At 39.8% G+C, this 18,244-nt stretch overlaps 2 protein-coding genes across 2 annotated transcripts in view; one reads left to right on the top strand and one right to left on the bottom strand.

Annotated features, from left to right (window-relative positions):
• LOC115218062 (adenosine deaminase-like protein) overlaps positions 1-3,002 on the top strand; it is a 37,936-nt gene extending 34,934 nt beyond the window's left edge. Inside the window, exon 8 of the mRNA XM_029787831.2 lies at positions 2,525-3,002. Coding sequence (XP_029643691.1) covers positions 2,525-2,710 — 186 coding nt within the window. The 3' untranslated portion in view covers positions 2,711-3,002. The remainder of the gene's footprint in view (positions 1-2,524) is intronic.
• A 1,855-nt stretch (positions 3,003-4,857) lies between these two features.
• The window catches only part of LOC115217852 (peptide-N(4)-(N-acetyl-beta-glucosaminyl)asparagine amidase), a 112,398-nt gene continuing 99,011 nt past the window's right edge, over positions 4,858-18,244 (bottom strand). The window contains exon 5 of the mRNA XM_029787554.2: positions 4,858-7,814. Within this exon, the coding sequence (XP_029643414.1) occupies positions 7,648-7,814 (167 nt within the window). The 3' untranslated portion in view covers positions 4,858-7,647. The remainder of the gene's footprint in view (positions 7,815-18,244) is intronic.

Raw genomic sequence — 18,244 nt, 5'->3', positions numbered from 1 at the left:
CAGTACACAGAGTAGCTGCGGGCTGGACAAAAAGGAGGAGAATCTGTCAGATGTTGACTTAACTGAGGGACCAGTAGATAAAGCAATTAAGGATATGAAGACAGGGAAAGCCCCCGACCCATCAGGAATTACCATTGAGATGCTTAAAATATCTGGTGGTGTGGGTTATGGTCTTGTCACCCATATTGTAAATCAAGTGGTTCATGAAGGAGTCATGCCCAATGACTGATGTAGCAACACTGTAGTCAGCTGCTACAAAGGTAAAGGTGATGCCTTCGATAGAAATAATTACAGAAGCGTCAGATTGTTGGATCAGGTGATGACAGTTACAGAGAGAGAGTCATAGCCCAACTAATCAGGGAGGGAGTTAGTCTAGATGAGATGCAGTTTGGTACCACTGATGCTATATTTCTGGTAAGGCAACTGCAGGAGAAATATCTAGCCAATGATAAACCTTGTGTACTCGGCTTTTGTTGACTTGGAGAAAGCTTTTGACTGAGTACCCCGATCCATTATCTGGTGGTCAATGCGGAAACTAGGGATAGACAAGTGGTTGGTAAGAGCTGTAGAAGCCTTGTACAGACATTACCAGTAAGGTGAGGGTGGGCAACAAAGAATTCAGGGTCCAAGTAGGGGTTCACCAAGGATCGGTGCTCAGCCCCTCCAGGCAATAACAGAGGAATTGAAAGCAGGCTGTCCCTGGGAGCTCCTCTATGCTGATGACCTTGCCCTTAAAGCTGAATCACTATCTAAGTTAAAGAAGTTCCAGATATGGAAATAAGGTCTAGAATCAAAGGGTCTTAGAGTTAACCTAGCAAATATCTAAGTCATAGTAAGTAGGTAGGCAGACACATCCCAAATCCCCTCAGGTAGATGGCTCTGCCCAATCTGTAGAAAAGTTGTAGGTAGAAACTCCATAAGATGCAGCCAGTGTAAGCTTTGGACACAAAAGGTGCAGCAACATCAAAGGAAGGTTAACAGAGAAACTAACTTTTGTGTGTGGAAGGTGCACAGGCATAATAAATGCTGAACATGTGCAGAAAATAGATTCCATCAACTGCTAGGATGGCAAGCTACAGGTAGTAGATAGCTTCCAGTATCTAGGTGATCAGGTTAGTAATGGAGGTAGTTGTTCCAAGTGTAGCTGTGAGAATAAGATTACGCTGGGCAAAGTTCAGAGAGCTCCTACCCCTGCTGGCAACAAATGGCCTCCCTCTCAGAGTGAAAGGCAGATCGTTTGATGCCTGTGTGTGAACAGCAATGCTGCATGGCAGTGAAACATGGGCTGTAACAGCTGAGTACATGCGTAAGCTTGAAAGAAAAGAAGCCAGTATGCTTTGCTGGATGTGCAATGTCAGTGTGCATGTTCAACAGAGTGTAAACATCTTGAGGGAAAAGTTAGGCATAAGACAAATCAGATGTGATGCACAAGAGAGACGACTGTGCTAGTATGGCCATGTGATGTGTATGGATGAGGACAGTTATGTAAAGAAGTGCTGATCTCTGTGGAGGGGACCTGTGGTAGAGGTAGACCCAGGAAGATACGGGATGAGGCAGTGAAGCATGATCTTCGAACTTTGAACCTCACAGAGGCAATGGCTAGTGACCAAGACCTTTGGTGATGTGCTCTGCTTAAGAAGACCCATCAAGCCAATTGCCCTTGTGCTGGTGGTACGTAAAAAGCAAATCAACCGTTGAACGTTGGGCCTCATGGAGGCAAAGTGGCTGGGTTCCTTTCGATTTGAGTGTTGGGCCTTACAGAGGTGAGATGGCTGAGTTCCTTTTGAGTGTTGGGCTTCATGGAAGCAAAGTGGCTGAAGTCCTGGGTTGCTTGGAGGCAAAGTAGCTGAAGTCCCGGGTTGCATGGAAGCAAAGTGGCTGAGCTCCTGGATTGCATGGAGTGTTGGGCTTCATGGAAGCAATGACCAAGACCTTTGGCGTTATGTTGTGCTTGAGAAAAAGACCCATCAAGCCGCACAAAATCGCGATGTAGTAGATCGCAGTATCATGCAAATGGCACCCGTGCTGGTGGCATGTAAATGCACTCATTACACTCTTGGAGTCATTAGTGTCAGGAAGAGCATCCAGCCGTAGAAAACCATGTCAAATCAGACTGGATTCTGGTGCGGCCTTCCAGCATGCCAGCCCAGTCAAGCCGTCCAGCCCATGCCAGATATTAAATGATGTTGAGGAAATGGAAAAAGGACAAATAATTCATTCTAGTTTTTCTCACTGTACAATCATCTTTGATTTCGCACAAGTCTGAAGAAGAACTATTCAAAAGCCATAGAATGGTAACTACTGCAAATCAAGCATAAGGTCTGTGTCTGAATCAGGTGTTTATCAAGATAATGTGCAGGCAGTAGTGGTTTGATAAAAAAACAACAGAAAAAAAAATCATAAAGGAACAATCACTAAATATTATCACTCCAAAATACGAAACAGTTTGAGGAAACAGAAATTTGTATGTTTTAATTTTAATTTCTGATATATTTTGAGTAACATTTTCTTGTATTTATTTCAGACTGATGGTGCAGGAATATTCAACACTTACCTTTCAAAAGAATACAGCTTGGTTGCAGAGGCATTTTCTTTGACAAAAGAGAATGTTTGGGAACTTTCTTACAATTCCATTGATTATATTTTTGCCAACGAAGACACTAAAAATAAGCTTAAATTGAAATGGAAAGAAATCAAAGAGTCAATTTAAAAACACTTTTCCCCTCATTTTGAAAGTAGCATAAAATAATTGTGAGGGCATGATGGTGGACTACTAACCTCATAGGTCTAAGTTCAAATGTTTACAATTTATCCACCATTCTGATTGAAACAAATGCTCTCCAATTTTATTCTACAGTTCAGTGGTTAATAGTTTTAACAAATAAATCATCTATGCATTCAGAGAAGAATGCATGTAAAAGACAAAAAAAAATGGGAATTGACATTATAGAATAGAGAAAAGCATTATAATCAAATAAACATCTGTATTTTCTAAGCTAGAATATTTGTTGGCGAGAATCATTATCATCATTTAACATGTTTTCCATTGCCGGCATGGGTTGGATGGTTTGACAGGAGCTGGCAAGCCAGAAGACTGCACTCTGTTTTTGCATATTTTTTTTTTATGGCTTGATGCCCTTCTTAACACCAAACACCTTACAAAGTGGACAGTGCTTTTTACATGACATTAGCACAGGTAAGGTCTATTTTGGCATGGTTTTCACAGTTGGATGCCCTTCCAAACATCAGCCAGTGGAGGCATGTGGCTTAGTGGTTAGGGTGTTGGACCCATGAATGTAAGATTGTGGTTTTGATTCCTGGACTGGGCAACACATTGTATTCTTGAGAAAAACACTTCATTTCACGTTGCTCCAGTCCACTCAGCTGGCTAAAGCGTGTAATTCTGTGATGGACTGGTGTCCTGTCTAAGTGGGGAATATATCTGCCATGAAACTAGGAAACTGGCCCTTATGAGTCAGCATGACTTGAACAGGTGACTTTACCTTTACCTTACCAAACATCAACTGCTTTACAGTGTGGACTGGATGCTTTTTATGTGGTGGGGTCACCTAGTAATTCACAAGACAGATCTTTTGAGAGGTAGGGGATTGGAGGAGGTGATGAGAGGTTAGAGTGCGACAAGGACAGAAACAGGTGTTTTGCTGTAAAGGAGCTACATGGTTTCGAAGTCAGTTGGAGAGAGCAAGGGAGATGGTTACAAAGTTTCAGGGCAAAGTCCGGGAAGTAGAATATAAACGGGGTGGTAGAATATTGCCAAGGGTGTATGAGTAAGGGAGTAGGGACTTTACTCGAATGCAAAAGCAGTGGGAAGGGGCTGTGACTGGTGAAACCTAGGTATACAGAGAAGGTAGAGGACAGCAGGATAGCAATGATACATTGGGCAGAGCTGTGAGGACAGGATTGGGGAGTAAGTGATAAGCATAAGTATAGTGCATGGAAAAGGAGATGTAGTTTGGTTTGTTGGGGTAGGGTGTGTGAAAAATTTTGTTACATATGGGTGGAACACAGTGCTTCCACAACTCAGTTTTGCTGAAGTGGCATTTTCTCAAGAAACTCATATCGTTAGACATTTCAGTTTATTTGTTATCTCCTCTGTGAGGCCCAACATCCTGATACCAGACCTCACTACTTCATCCCATGTCTTCCTGTATCTCTTTTGTCCACAGGTACCATCCACTTTAAAGCAATCAGCAATTCTTTATATAACCATCTCCATTCATACACATCACATGTCCAAACCAATGTAATCTACTCTCTTGCATATTGCATCTGATTCCTTCTATGTCCAACTTTTTTTATTCAGACACATGCATACAAGTATATGGTACATGAGGAGAGTAGCCAAAATATATATCCAAACCCACAACTCAGATGGAGTACATGAGTTGCCAGGGAAGCAATCCATGTATGTTTAAATGGAAATGGTAATGGTTTTAATGGAAATGGGGATGGTGGGTGTAAGGGATTTGCAAAATGGACATTGTCTTTAGGATCTACATGAATCTATTAATAGTCTCCTCATTCTTATACAAACTTAAAAGAAGTTGTAATATTTAATTATTATTAATACTATATGCATACCTTTTAGTCAGCATATTTATCATTTAAACATTTATTCAATAAATGAGAACAAAGAAGAAAAGCTGTAGAGTCTGTGGTTGCCATGGTAGCTATTCAGAAAGAAAATAAAATGGTGATGAACTGACATGTTAATATTTCTATAGTAAATTTCTTTTTATATTCCATTTTGTAGACAATAGCATCATTAGTTACAGATTGCCAATGGTACAATCATAGCATTTACAATAGTGAGAATGACAAAAAAATATCAAGACATTTTTGTTTGAAAGTACTAGTTTATTGGTTACTTGGTATACATCAACAAAAGTTATACATTGACACAAACACACACACAATAGCTTTCTACAGTTTTCATTTACTAAATTCTACTTACAAGATATTTGCACAAAATGTCTCATGGCTGCTTGTATCTGGAACCATGTAGTTTTAAATAAACTTCTTAGCTACACAACCATATCTACTTCCAACTATCCAATTGAGTTGCTACCAAAGAAGGATTGAACACTAATCAGAAAAGTGAGTTTCAATAATTAAGATTCAAATATTTCCTATCTGGGAGGCAAAAGAAGCAAATATCTAATACGTGTAGAAAAACATAACAAACTAGGAAAAATAGTAGGAAATAAAATAAGCATCAAAGAAATTTGTATGAAAGCTCTTGTAATTTTTTTCCACGTGGTTTCATTTTCAGTCGCACTGCAAAACACCTTGGGCAGGTGTCTTCTACTATAACCTCAAGCTGACCAAAAGCCTTGTGAGTATATTTAATAGAAGGAAACTGAAAAAAACTGGATCTTTTCAATCTCAGTCACAGATATTTAAATTAATTTTTTTTAACTAAACAGTTTGAAACTTCAGATACTGGATGACTGTGTCACGTAGAACGTGGTTTACTCTTAATGTTTTTAACAAAATTTTGTATTTTAGAAGTTATTTCATGTTAAAGTTGTCATAATTGGCCAATTTAAATCCAATCCATGATGTCTATTCAGCAGAAGAAAGTTACTGCTGTTTGCGAAAGTAATGGAAGAGCAACATCTGGGTCATCTGTTTTGGACACTGCATACATATATGTACACAGACACATGTATATATATATATATATATATACACACACACACTCCAATACATATGCACACATGCAACTTTTAGAACACCAAGGAAAGTAAGGTGGGTGTGAGGAATACATAACTTTAAGGAGTGAAGGGGATTGTGAAATTGACAACAGTTGTTCATGCTGTCCATCACACACACATTCATATGTAAAGCTGATAAAACCCCCAAATGGAAGCAAGAAAAAAAGAGAGTGTTTAATAAATTAATATGCAGTGGTAGGGGGTTGGTAAGTTTATATAAGCTGTCGTTCAGATCAACACACCACCACTCTCACCGTTCTCTATGATTTTCTGGAAATAACAGACAAATCTCTCTCACATTATATAAACGAGAGGACACATTGGATAAGATGGAAAAAAAATACACATGTATGTATTCCCTATAAAAGAACTTTGTTTTTCTCACCCAGTTTTCTTATCTTTTATACTTTTCTCCCACCGCTCTCTCTTTCATGACCCTATGACCTGGAAGTTGTTGCTCTTCCATTACTTTCACAAACAGCAGTAACTTTCTTCAGCTGAATACTTGTCATTGATTGGTTAAAATTACCTAAATACAACTTTAACACGAAATAACTTCTAAAATACAAAATTTTGTCAAAAATTTTAAGACATATTCAACCAGTATCCAAAGTTTCAAACTGTTAAGTTTAAAAAAATTAATTTAAAAATTTGTGACTGAGATAAAAAAAACAACCTATCATGGATATATATATATAGATAGATATATAGTATGTATACTTAAGCATATATTTGTACCTCCTGATCTTGACATGATGTAATAGTTAGAAACAAGTATCACCATAATATAAGCTGTGCCCTTCATTTCCAGTCTTCCATGAAAATACATGTGATCATGGAGAAACACTACCTCATTTTGAAATGAGAGGTTTGGTGACAGGAAAGACATCCAACTTTAGAGAGTCTCTCAATAAATTCCATCTAACTCATGCAAGCATGGAAAGTGGACATTAAAATGATGATTTAACAATTGTGTCAGTGTGTAAAAAGTTTTAAAATTTATATATCAAGTTGTCACTTACAGACTATTCTTGCCACATGTACTGATCTGCATGGTTCTAATAGTACCTATTTACAACTACATTAACTGGGCTATTGTCAGAGACACAGCACAATGTTGATGATGATGCAACTGGTAGCTCAACCAATTTCAACTTGTTAGAACTATTATAATCCAAACTTAGGATGTATGATGAAAAAAATATATTTCATTGGATTTTTATTAGAATAACTAAAAAGTTATCGTTGAATGCTGTTAAATCACAGTGATATAAGTTGGTTCAGTCAGATTAAGATAAATGCTAAAACAACTGATTGCTTTGTAACATTATAGAAATATAATACGTCAATGAAAGCATAAAAATAAAGGAGGAAAGTTCAGAATCACAAAAATGATGGCTAAGGCTCACATCTGTTGATTTGAAACACAAAAGGTAAATGTAAACAAAGATGGTGTTCATACCTGAACAATTGTAAAACAGATTTATTACACAATTGAAAATGCCAAAAGTTAAAATTGATAAAAAAATATAATTATAGAAATAGGTTCTTGTGATAGCTAAATTTCCAAAATTTTGTATGAATCATGTCCATCACCTACTTTCAGTTTTTAGTTAGAATTATGTTGCTAGGGAAAAAAACTGGGAATGTAACAACTTCACATTCTTTTGCAAGAATAAATCATTTGCAACTAGTTTATTACAAATTTATTTTGAGATTTAATTAGTCTATTAAACTAAAATAATAAAAGTGCTGAGTAACCTCATGTTATAAAATTGTACTTCTGAAAATAGATGTTTCTCTTTTAACCTCACCAGAGAGCTGAAAAGTTTTTCTTTTTTACAAATAAAATATCCATGTTCATACAGATGCATTTGCAGGAATTATGTCAATGTTATTTCAAATCAATTTACTGCAGGTGTAAAGTTAACTGCAGAGGGTATTCTCTGCTAGTGTTACCTTGTCGAAACAGTTGAGCATGCTGCCATGCATTGTCACCTTGTCCACCATGGAGCTGTGCTGATAAACAAACAGTTCTGCTTCCTTTTATATCACTGATGACGTGAAGGGAACCACCTGATTGAAAAATAGTTTATATTTACAAATCGTTCCAATTAGTAATGGCACAACAAGTTTTGAACTATATATGTACACACATATATATATATATGTTTAAAACAATTTTATATGTTTTAAATATGATATGTATATCATATTTAAAACATATGTAACTGTTGAAAGTCTTCTAGCCTGGTATTTATTTAGAGAAAGCATCACTTACAGACGTATAAATATATTAGTAGCATATGAAAAACACACAGCAGAGATGGTAGCATTCCTAAATCTGGATTTTTGCTTACTAGAGCTTCATCAGTAGCAAGTATCTACTGGCACTGAATGCCCAGTGAAACTTGTTAATTGCTAAACAGTGATTGAAAGGCTATAGATGTCGCATTAAGCCAGTGGGTTGAATAAAAATTTTTTATGAGCAATAGAAGCAGTATTAGTTCAAATAAGTGATCTGTATATCATACTTTAACCCTTACGTTACCAAACTGCCCAAAGCCGCCCGAAAAAAATTTTGGTTAATGTGACCAAACCGCCCAAATTTACCTATTCATATTTAAATGAGAATATCAGAGCAAATCTCTTTAGTACATTCGTGAAAACACGTGATTATGCTTCATAAACAGTTCATCTACAGTTTTGTACAAAGATCGACGTGTAATTTTAATTCCCTGAATTTTGGGAGATTTTTTTCCACATTTTTTTCGGCATCGATTTTTCTTCAACTTTGAAAATAGATAGGAGTTTCATGTTATCAAGCATTGATTCCGAATTGGAAAATTTGTGAAACAAATACTGGGTACTGTTGTGGATTTAGTTTTTATACAGAGAAACTAATGTTAGTCAGCATGGCTTAGGGTATGATGTGGTCTGGAAGTTATTGTTTGAAGCGATCAATGCGGAAACAAACTTACGCAGAATGTAAACAAACACAAAATGGGGGTTCAAATTTCGGAAAATTTGTGAAGCAAATACTGGGTACTGCATGGATTTAGTTTTGATACAGGGAAAATAATGTTAGTCAGCATGGCCTAGGGAACGATGTGGTCTGCAATTTATCACTTCCATACCATAACCAGGGCCGTATATTATTTTTTGACCGATTTCTTTAGTTCGGTCAAACTTACGGTGGATTCCAATATTTCAGTTTATTCCGCCTTTATGGTACACCTGTTGTGCATTAAATTCAACTGATGATATAGTGATGTGCACAATTCTTCTTTATCAAAATTTTGTTGCATACCCATTTGAATATTAGCTGATGATTCATTTTCTATGGTGATGTTTAAACAAAATTTTAATATTTTTACCTTTTGCTCATTTTAAAATTTTAATAATTTTACCTTTTGCTCAATTTACCTGTAATTAAAGTCACTTTGAGACAAAAGTTATGCAATAGAATTGATTAAGAACCCTTTCTTTAATTATGTTCCAAATATCACGTTAATATGTTGATAAGTAAAAAAGTTACAGTTATTTAATGAAACAAGCCTAGATTCATGATTATTTTAGAATTTAATTGAAACTCATGAGGGGTGTATTTTGGTCAGAAATATAGTAACGAAAGGGTTAAGCATATATACTGTTGAACATTTCATGTCTGCTGCTGATATATTTGTGAGATTTTTACATAGGTGCAGGAGTGGCTGTGTGGTAAGTAGCTTGGTTAAGAAGAGTACAGCTATCAGCTGAGTCCATCATCAAGATTGTGCTGCCTTCTTCCCTCAGCAGTTTTTACTGTGTGGTAGACATTTTAAAAGAAATTGTAAGGAAGACACATGTGAAAGGGATTGTGACAGGTACCTTTGTATCTGGCCAGGGGTTGGTCAACTTTTTGAGTTACAACCTCAGCAGCAAGATCAGGCTGGAGGTGGTAACTAAAAAAGTTGACCTGTCACCTGAAGAGATAGAAGCCTATGATAAGAAAGCTGGGAGTGATTGACACCAAGCAAGCAGAGCCCTGAAAGAAAAGCAAAGGCCCTATCCTGATGTCGGATGCCTTTCCTTCGATATCACATTGCATAACGCAATGTATTTTATTTTATTTTTTAACTTTTCATATTTTTAATTGATTTATAATAACGCTTTAAGCAACTTCACCATTCTGTGTTTGTCTGTCCTTCTTTGTCCCCTCTGTATTATACCTAAATGGCAAATTTATTGAAATAAAGTAACTTGGTTAAGGGTTCAGTCCCACTGCGTGGTACCTTGAACAAGTGTCTTCTACTATAGCCTTGAACCAAACAACGCCTTATGAATGGATTTGGTAGACGGAAACTGAAAGAAGCCCATTGTAAATATGTATGTGTGTGTATATGTTTGTATGTCTGCGTTTGTCCCCCCAACATCAGTGGATGCTGGTGTGTTTACATCCCCGTACCTTAGTGGTTTGGCAAAAGAAACCAATAGAATAAGTACTAGTCTTACAAAAAACAAGTCCTGGGGTCGATAGACTGATGATAGAGTATGGACGGATTTTTGAAGTCCATTTGATTATGAAGATTTACAAACATACTTTCTCAGTGAAACTCAATATTCCCATCATTATAGATAATACAAAATGTACATTCTCAGTTTTTTCATAATGTGATGGAAGTCATTGGTATAGCAATTGCATATATATATGTATAGTGTGTCAGGTTGCTCTCGAGCGCTACTAGTATCATGTAGTCCAGTACAACCTGTTTCATGGTCGGGTCGTCGGCAACTAAACTGGCAACCCCATCAAGCTTGCTTGGTGAGGTGGGTGCTTGTTGAACACCTTACGGGACAAAAAGTAAGACCTGTCAAAAGGTGGAGGAACTACAATGTAGTCAACGGCCATTCAACTATGTGTGTTTGTGGAGTGTTTTTTGTGTGTGTTTATTGTGTATGTCGCATTTTGGACTGTGTGTGTATTGCATATTCAATTTGCATATTCGTTTCTGCCCACTTGTGGGCTGAAAAGAATAGCATGCAGTTCAATGCTGAAAAGTTTCAAGCTTTATGCTATCAGCATGCAAAACTAAATGCAATACCCAATGAATACACTGGACCCGGAGGGATTGCAATCCCAGAGGCACAAACAGTGCGTGACCTGGGTATTTACATGAGTGATGACACAACCTTTCATGTACATGTTGCTAAATTGGCAATGAAATGTAGACGACTGGCCGGATGCATTCTTAGAACCTTTAGAACAAGAGAACAAGAAACCATGATGGTCCTCTGGAGGACACTTGTCCTAAGCCACTTTGACTATTGCTCTCAGCTATGGTCACCATCCAGTGTCAAGTTGATCACAGAATTTGAGGCGATCCAATGAAGCTACGCGAAGAAGATAGCCTCTGTGCAGCATATAAGCTACTGGGAAAGACTCAAGAGATTAAAACTCTATTCCTTGGAGCGTAGGAGAGAAAGATATGCCATAATATACATCTGGAAGATCCTGGAAGGACTTGTCCCAAACTTTGGCATCGAGAGTTACACAGATGCCAGAACTGGACGCCACTGCGTGGTGCCAAGGACTCCACATTTGCCATCAAGATCTAGGACAAGATACTGTGATAGCCTAGGCTTCCGAGGCCCACAGCTCTTCAATATCCTCCCGAAGAACCTGAGGGACCTGCATGGGGTGGATGTGGATGTCTTTAAAGTAGGATTGGATCTCTTCCTGTCAGGTGTCCCAAATGAACCAACTTCACGCACCAAATGACATTTGCTAAAAAGCATTCGTGAAGTAAAATCATGTAGCAACACCAAATGGTGGTGCCCCAGCATGGCCACAGCTCGTGAGCTGAAACTAGATAAAAAAAAAAAAATGTATATGTACATATATATATGTATATGTACATATATATATATGTATCTCTTATTATAAAAGGCAGATTTTATCTGCCTCCCTTTGGGAGTTATACAAATCTACAATATAGGATTTCTTCAATTACAATTTACCTAGCATTTTTAAGAGTACAATGCATCGCGTCATGCCAGGTCCAGTTTTTAAAATTTAAACTCCAATTAAGCAAAATTTACAGAAAACTCACATTCTGGTGTGTGTGTCAAATGCTTTTCTTAGTCTGGTTTACACCACACGCAAACGCACACACACAGTGTGCAACGAATAAAGTGAAACTAGATGTAATATTTGTTTCTGTCTATCACGCTGATAGATACATGAGTAAAATGTATGGGAAGCTAACACATAAGAGTGAGTGAAAATGTTCTTGGAAGAGAGTAAATAGCCAGAGAGAGTGATTTGAGGAAGACTTTACATTAAATAACCGTAGTGGCTTGTGTTAGTAATAAAGTAAACATACACTCATACATACATACATACACACACACACCACACACACATACATACACACACACACACATACATACATACACACACACACATACATACATACACACACACATACATACATACACACATACATACATACATACATATACATACATACATACATATACATACATACATACACACACACACACACACACACACATACACACACACACAGTATTGAAGCTTGAGAACAATCAGATACATTTGCAACACATCTGTTGAAAATATTATTGTTCACACACATACATATACATATATACATACAGACAGACAGACAGATAGACACACACACACACACACACATGATCCAGCATGGCCACAACCTCAAGGCTGAAACATATAAAAGAATAACAGAATATAAATGTGTGCATGTGTGTGAGAGAGAGAGTGTGTGTGTATATGTATATATATATAATAATGCGGTTTTTTCAACAGCTTGAACTAAAAGTCAGAGGGGAATGGGATAAACTTATATTAAATTGCTATAAAAGCAGGTAGTAATTTTATCTTGTCCTTATTCATAGTGCAAGTTTTGAAGAGTGCATTTCGATTTTAACAGCTATTTTTTTCAAAGCTATATTGGAAGTAACAAAGGAGCATATTTGGCATATTTTGCTTTATGAGTTCAATAAAGACAACAACGCAACGGAAAGTACAAGAAATATTAATGCAGTATATGGGGATTGGACAATAAGCATAAGGCAGTGTCAATGGTGGTTCCAGAAATTCCGAGCCATAAACTACAGCCTAGAAGACGAGTCTCATCCTGAAAGATCTGTAGAACTCGACAAGGACATCCTGAAAACCCTGGTGGAACAAAATCTCATCGTAACTGTTGAGGAACTAGCAGAGAAGCTTGGATTTGGTCATTCAACCATTCATTGAGTGTGCTATCGGAAAAGTCAGCAAATTGGGTCAATGGGTTCCTCACGAACTTTCCGAGTCTAATTGCATGCAGAGAGTGAATGTATGCTTTTCTTTGCTGTCACATCTCACCACTACTGCACTATGTATGTCTATATATATAAAACTGTAGTTGTGTGAGTGTCTGTCCCCTTCGATTTAGATTCCTAACTACTCCCACATTTTGCGGTGCAGTTTAACCAAATTCGGGTAGCTTATAGTCGTGATTCATATCGAGCCCGTCTGAGTATTAGCGCACGTCTACGATGAGTCTACGATTTTAAAAATAATTTAACATAATTTTTTATTCCATTTTAATGCCTAATTTTTCGTGTGTCGATGGCGGCGGAGTTGGCGTCCACGCTCACACCTGCACCTGTGGGGGAGGGAGTGTAAGGAAATCAACGTCGTAATGCGTTGTCAAGGAGACCAGCGTTCTTTTAGAACAACGACTTCATGGCTTGAAGACACCAAAACAGAAATGGCTAAGAAAGCGTCTACATGAGTCTACGATTTAAAAAAAAATTTACCATCGTTTTTTTTCCATTTTAATGCATTTTTTCGCTATTATATAAGGGAAGTAACTCTCTAAAAACGTCTACGATGAGTCAACGATTTAAAAAAATTTACCATGATATTTTTTCCATTTTTAATGCATTTTTTGCTATTTTTTGGCTATAACTCTCTAAAAATGCTTATATAGTTATTTCCCTTACAAACCCGAGCAACGCCGGGCGATACTGCTAGTATATATATATATATATATATATATATATAAATATATCATCATCATCATCATCATTTAGCGTCCGCTTTCCATGCTAGCATGGGTTGGACGGTTCAACTGGGGTCTGTGAAGCTGGAAGGCTTCGTCAGGCCCAGTCAGATCTGGCAGTGTTTCTATGGTTGGATGCCCTTCCTAACGCCAACCACTCCGTGAGTGTAGTGGGTGCTTTTTACGTGCCACCTGCACAGATGCCAGACAGAGCTGGCAAACGGCCACGAACGGATGGTGCTTTTACGTGTCACCGGCACGGGGCCAGGCGATGCTGGCAACAGAAACGAACGGATGGTGCTTTTATGTGCCACCGACACGGGGCCAGACGGAGCTGGCAAACGGCCACGAACAGATGGTGCTTTTACGTGTCACCGGCACGGGGGCCAGGTGAGGCTGGCAACGGACACGAACGGATGGTGCTTTTACGTGCCACCAACATGGGGCCAGACAGAGCTGGCAAACGGCCTCGAACGGATGGTGCTTTTACGTGTCACCGGCACGGGGGCCAGGCGAGGCTGGCAACGGACACAAACGGATGGTGCTTTTACGTACCACCGACACGGGGGCCAGACAGAGCTGGCAAACGGCCACGAATGAATGGTGCTTTTACGTGTCACCGACATGGGGGCCAGGCGAGGCTGGCAGCGGACACAAACAGATGCTTCACTTTCTGATATATGATTTGGTTTGATTTTGATTGTTCTCACTGGTCTTGCCGGGTCTTCTCACGCACAGCATACTTCCATTGGTCTCGGTCTCTGGTCATTTCCTTGGTGAGACCTAAAGTTCGAAAGTCGTGCTTCACCACCTCGACCCAGGTTTTCCTGGGTCTACCTCTTCCACAGGTCCCCTCAATTGCCAGTGTGTGGCACTTTTTCACACACCTATCTTCATCCATTCTCGCCACATGACCATACCAGTGCAATCGTCTCTCTTGCACACAACATCTGATGCTTCTTAGGCCCAACTTTTCTCTCAAGGTACTTACACTCTGTCGACTATGAACACTGACATTACACATCCAACGGAGCATACTGGCTTCATTTCTTGCGAGCTTACGCAAATCCTCAGCAGTCACAGCCCAAGTTTCACTACCATGTAGCATGGCTGTACGTACACATGCATCATACAGTCTGCCTTTTACTTTGAGCGAAGGCCTTTTGTCACCAGCAGGGGTAAGAGCTCTCTAAACTTTGCCCAGGCTATTCTTACTCTAGCAGTTACACTTTCAGCACACCCACCCCCGCTACTGACTTGGTCACCTAGGTAGCGGAAGCTATCAACTACTTCTAGTTTTTCTCCCTGAAACGTGATAGAAGTTGGTCTCTGCATATTTTCAGAGTTTATTGCTCCTGAGCATCTGCCACAGATAAAAACTATTTTCCTAGTTAGTCTTCCTTTGACATTACTACATCTCTTATGTGTCCATAGCTTACACTTGGTGCATCTTATAGAGTTTCTACCTACGCCTTTTCTACAGATCGAGCAAGGCCATCTACCTGAAGGCGTTTGTGATTGGTCTACCTTCCTACTTATTAGGACTTTGGTTTTGGCTAGGTTGATTTTAAGGCCCTTCGATTCTAAACCTTGCTTCCACACCTGAAACTTCTCCTCCAGTTCTGATAGTGACTCAGCAATTAGAGCAAGGTCATCAGCATAGAGGAGCTCCCAGGGGCATCCTGTCTTGAATTCCTCCGTTATTGCCTGGAGGACTATGATAAATAGGAGGGGACTGAGGACTGAGCCTTGGTGGACCCCAACCTCTACCCTGAATTCTTCACTGTACTCGGTGCCAACCCTCACCTTACTAGCAGCGTCTCTGTACATGGCTTGTACAGCTCTCACTAACCATGCATCTATCCCTAGTTTCCTCATTGACCACCAGATAAGGGATCGGGGGACCCTGTCGAAGGCTTTCTCCATATCGACAAAAGCCAGGTATAGGGGCTTGTCTTTGGCTAGGTGTTTCTCCTGCAGCTGTCTTACCAGGAAAATAGCATCAGTAGTACTTTTCCCTGGCATGAACCCAAACTGCATCTGATCTAAGCTAACTCTCTCTCTAATTTGTTGGGCTATAACCCTCTCCGTAACCTTCATTACCTGATCTAGCAGCTTGATACCCCTGTAGTTATTTGTATCTAGGGCGTCACCTTTACCTTTGTAGCAGTTGACTATTATGCTGCTACACCAGTCATTGGGAATGACTCCTTCGTGTATCACCTGGTTAATTATACGGGTGACTAGGCTATAGCCAGCACTACCAGATATTTTGAGCATCTCTGCAGTAATTCCTGATGGGCCTGGGGCTTTCCCTGTTTTTATGCTTCTAATTGCCTTATCTACTAAGGAACTGTCAACTCGGATAGCTGGTCCCTCTGTTGGGTCAACATTCGGCAGACTCTCTTTATCCCATTCATCTTCCTCATTCAGCAACCTTTCATAGTGGCGTCTCCAAACCTCTCTCTTTGCATCCTCATTTAGCGCAAGTGAGCCGTCATCCTTGCGAACACATTTCTCACCTACCACGTCACGATTCTCTCTCACACACTGTCTTGCAACACGAAATACCTCAAATCTTTCATCTTCACGGCGCAGGACATTGGCAAATTTTTTCTTATCTGCTTCCCCTCTGGCTAAATACACCTGCCTCCTAGCCTCCCTTCTTGCAGTCTGATACACTTCCCTGCTACCACCGTTCTTCCAGTCCTTCCAAGCCTGTTTCTTTTGTCTAATAGCCCTGTCAACAGTATTGTTCCACCACCATGTTATTTTGGGTCTTGTGGGGACTTTGCACCAGCCACAGATCTGGTCTGTGGCTTTCAGCAGGTTGTCCCTTAGAAGTGCCCAGATATCTTCTACCCCATGTGTAGCTATACCCCCTTCTATTTCGTCGAAGGCTTCAAGTAACATATCTCTAAATCTCTGTCCATTTGCAGGGTCTTTAAGCTTCCAGACCCTTCTTCTCCATGTTGGTCGTCTTCTAGTCATCCTCTTAGTCCTGATTCTAAAGTCACTGACTACCAGTCTATGTTGTGGGGTACATTCTTCGCCTGGGAAGGTTTTGGTATTTATAAGCAGCCATCTTTCCCTTTTTCTGGTAAGGATGTAATCGATTTGGCTAGTATGCTGGCCCGAACGGTAGGTGACCAAGTGGCTTGTCGGTTTCCTGAAGTTAGTGTTGCAAACCATAAGACTATTCGCATCACAGAACTCCAGCAGCCTGGTTCCCTCCTCATTGCGAGAACCATAACCATAGCCTCCATGAACGCCATAGAAGCCCTCAGCATATCGTCCAACATGCCCATTGAAGTCACCAGCCACAAAGAGAAGGTCCCTGTCGTTCGTCAATGAGGTGGTCTGCAGTAGGGTGTCATAGAAACAGTATTTCTGTCCATCGGGCATCCCTGGCTGAGGGGCATAGGCCGATATAATAGTTGCTAAACTATGATGGAGCACTAAACTAATCTTCAGTATTCTGTCACATACTCTGACTACCTCGATTACCTTACCAACCCATTTTTCGGCAATAAGCATACCCACTCCCCCGAACCCTTCAGTATTCCCAGCCCAGAAAATCTTGTACCTCTGTCCTTTACCTGTGAGGAACCTAGCAGAACCTCCTCTCCACCTCACCTCTTGAATACAGCATATATCCACACACCTCCGTTCAAGCAATTCAACGATCTCACCAGATCTGCCTTTCAGTGTGCCAACGTTGAGGGTGCCAATCCTGAGGGAGTGGGAGGCATTGGACCTAGTAGCATCATGAACCTGAAAAGAAAACTCGCATTTGGCAGTATTCATACACAGACAATTAAACCTAAGTTCAAACCGCGTACGTTACCAATATATCTTGCAATGAATGACCACTACCTTTTATGGAAGGAGCAGGTGGCGTAAGACTTTGAAGTGGGCATGGGAGACAACAGGGATGCGAAGTGTACATGAGAGACAACAAGGATGAGAAAATTGTGGACTTCCTGTAGCGGTGGGAGGCAGCGTAAAACTTAAAGTGTACATCAGAGACAACAATGAGAGAATTTTAGGCTTCCTGTAACGGTGGAGGGGTGGGAGGGCGGGAAAGTGACTTTAGGCTTGAGGCCAGAAGGACTCCAAGAAACAGGCCAATCCAGAAAAGAAGGATTTGGAAGCTAAAGAACCCTTCACATGGTCAGAGATTTAGGGACATCCTCATCAAGAAATTTGATGAGAGGGAGGAGGAGCTACAGACGTCGGACATAGAAGGTAGCTGGAAATTCCTACGGGACAGCTTGCTGAGTGCCACAGACAAAGTCTGTGGATGGTACATAGTTCCTTCCAGACCTAGAGTTTTATTTTCAGGCGGGACTTTTCACTGCTTTCAATTTGTTTGTTTAGGCGATTTGAAATTATTGTACGCCGGGGATTTTGTTCTTGTCCGACGTCTCA

Source organism: Octopus sinensis, linkage group LG12, assembly GCF_006345805.1.
Source record: "Octopus sinensis linkage group LG12, ASM634580v1, whole genome shotgun sequence".
NCBI lineage: Eukaryota > Metazoa > Mollusca > Cephalopoda > Octopoda > Octopodidae > Octopus > Octopus sinensis.
Note: the sequence above shows the minus strand (reverse complement) of the source record. Positions and strands in the feature narration are given on the sequence as shown.